Source organism: Seriola lalandi, unplaced genomic scaffold, assembly GCF_002814215.2.
Source record: "Seriola lalandi dorsalis isolate HSWRI2012SDOR001 ecotype SW California unplaced genomic scaffold, Sedor1 jcf7180002025375, whole genome shotgun sequence".
In the NCBI taxonomy this organism is placed as follows: Eukaryota; Metazoa; Chordata; class Actinopteri; order Carangiformes; family Carangidae; genus Seriola; species Seriola lalandi.
The window spans coordinates 1-2,522 of record NW_019496022.1 but is presented as its reverse complement, the minus strand read 5'-3'; the positions used below and the strand labels follow the sequence as shown (position 1 = coordinate 2,522).

Sequence of the window (2,522 nt, the reverse complement as noted above, 5' to 3'; positions counted from 1 at the left end):
CCCCCAGAAGACCTCTCAACGTCACACGGCAACAACATCACATCACCCTTGGAAATAACCCAAGCCGGATACCTCGAACCCCCCACAGAAGAAGGCAGACCCCCCACCACTACTCCACTTCCCCTCCCCTCCACAACTCCAACCACAACATCATCTGGACAGACCCTCTACAAACCAACATACCACATTGCACGCCCCAACCGTAAGATCCAGGACTGGTTTTTCAAACCCAGAAAACCAGTCCTGATCCTTGGAGACTCAAACATCAACCGCATCCCAGCCCATACCCACCAACAAATTCAACTGGACAGTTACCCCGGAGCCAATTCATATCACTTCCTCAAAGTCCTAGAAAAATCCATTCCCAACCCCAGCGTCAAGATCGTGGTCTTCTCCATCGGGGTCAACAACAAGGACCAGGACCCCAGGCAGACCACCACAAAACAACTCAGGACCCTCTTCCGCCAGGCGAAGTCAACCTTTCCCAATGCCGACATCTATTTTCCAATTATGAATTTCTCACCTCATCTCACCCCGACCCAGAAAGGTAATCTAACACTCATAAACAACATCATGACCACTCATTTTCCGTTTTTAACAGAAATCCCACATGACACATTCACCACAGAAAAAGACAACATCCACTGGACACCCACCACAGCCAAACTGATCTTTGAGAACTGGTTACATCAACTAAATTTACAATAACCTCTAAGGCCAATTTGGACACCCACATACACACACAGGACCTGGGGTGGAACTCCCCTTCTAATATTCTTAATCTTTCTACCCTTTTTTCCCCCTCTCCCTCACAGCTATCCCTCTTGGAGAGAGGGCTCTCCTTCATCCCACGCCCCACCAAACTGGACCGGGAGGAACTTCAGAGGGACCTTCACAAATTCCATAGACGACTAAAAATCATTGACTACTTCCATCTCCAACCTGACCGACAGCCATTACCTTTTATTCACCCATCCCACTGGGAACCTCACCCCGACAGTTTCCATCCCCTGACCCGCCAACTCATTAACAAAAACAAAAGGGCCCTTCAGCGTTTCCGGATCCCGGCAGATGTCTCAGACAATCTGTCGGGGCCGGAACGCAGGGCCCTGAACGACTTAATTCATAACCCAAACATTATAATAAAACCGGCAGACAAAGGTTCAAAAATAGTCATCATGGACAGACAACAGTACTTGACAGAAGCTAACCGACAACTAACGGACAATACATACTACAGACCCCTCAATGACACTATTCAATCACAAACCCAGACAACACTCAGGAACATTATTCAGACTCTCTACCATAAAAAATACATCAAAGCAAGACAAAAAGACTATCTATTCGGACCAGACAACCCCCGACCCCGCTACTTTTATCTCTTACCCAAAATTCACAAAGACCCACAGACCTGGACTATTCCCTCTGAGGTCCCTCCCGGCAGACCCATAGTTTCCGATTGCAACAGTTCCACTTATCATATCTCTCAGTACATAGATCAGTTCTTAGGCCCCCTCTCCACCCGCCACCCCAGTTACATAAAGGACACCTATCACTTCGTTGACACGATCAGATCCATGGCTGTCCCCCCTCACTCCCTCCTTTTCACCATCGACATCAATAACCTCTATACCAACATCAACACCCACCTCGGATTACAAACACTTCGCACCATTTTCAATAGACACCCGGACCCAACCCGCCCTGACACAGAACTCCTCCAGTTAATAGAACTCTGCCTGACTAACAATGATTTTCTTTTTAATAACCAGTTTTATTTGCAGATCCACGGGACAGCCATGGGTCAGAGATTCGCACCTTCCTACGCCAACCTCTACATGAGCGAGTGGGAGCGAGAAGCCCTAGCAAAATGCCCCCTACAACCATCCCTCTACCTCAGGTTTTTAGACGACATTTTCGGTATTTGGCCCCATCAACACTCTAAATTTCCAGAATTCATTTCTATACTCAATAACCATCACCCCTCTATCACTGTCAAATATACAATAAATACATCACATATTGATTTCCTAGACACCACAGTTTTTTTCGGGCCCTCCAACACCACTTACCAAACATTACAGACTAAAGTATACTTCAAACCCACGGACACACACGCACTACTCCATAAATCCAGTTATCACCCCAAACACACATTTAAAGGTATCATAAAATCACAAATCATCCGTTTTTTTAGAATTTGTAGCAACATTCAGGATTTTCACACAGCCACCAGTACCCTTTTTAGCAGTCTACGCCCTAGAGGCTATTCTAAACGATTCCTCCGTAGCATAAAATATTCCACACTGGCCTCTCTCGCTCCCACTCGCTCTCCCCCCTCCCTCTCTCCACCCTTCCACCTCTCCTCTTCACCCCAGGTCCATGAGCTTAGGCCGTCGGTAAGTCCTCTCCCCTACCCGAACCTGGGTTTGCATCCTGATCCCTGCCCACACCACCCCCACCCCTCCCCAACCTCTGTTCCCCATCCCTTCCCTCACCCTAAACCTAACCCACCCTCT

At 47.8% G+C, this 2,522-nt stretch overlaps 1 protein-coding gene across 1 annotated transcript; it reads left to right on the top strand.

The window, feature by feature from the left end:
- Positions 1-88: 88 nt before the first annotated feature.
- Positions 89-896, top strand: LOC147819905 (uncharacterized; the record flags this gene model as incomplete). The annotated part of the gene is made up of 1 exon (XM_087180127.1): positions 89-896. A coding segment is annotated over one exon (620 nt), but the record flags the coding sequence as incomplete, so codon positions are not given.
- Between the last annotated feature and the right edge of the window lie 1,626 nt (positions 897-2,522).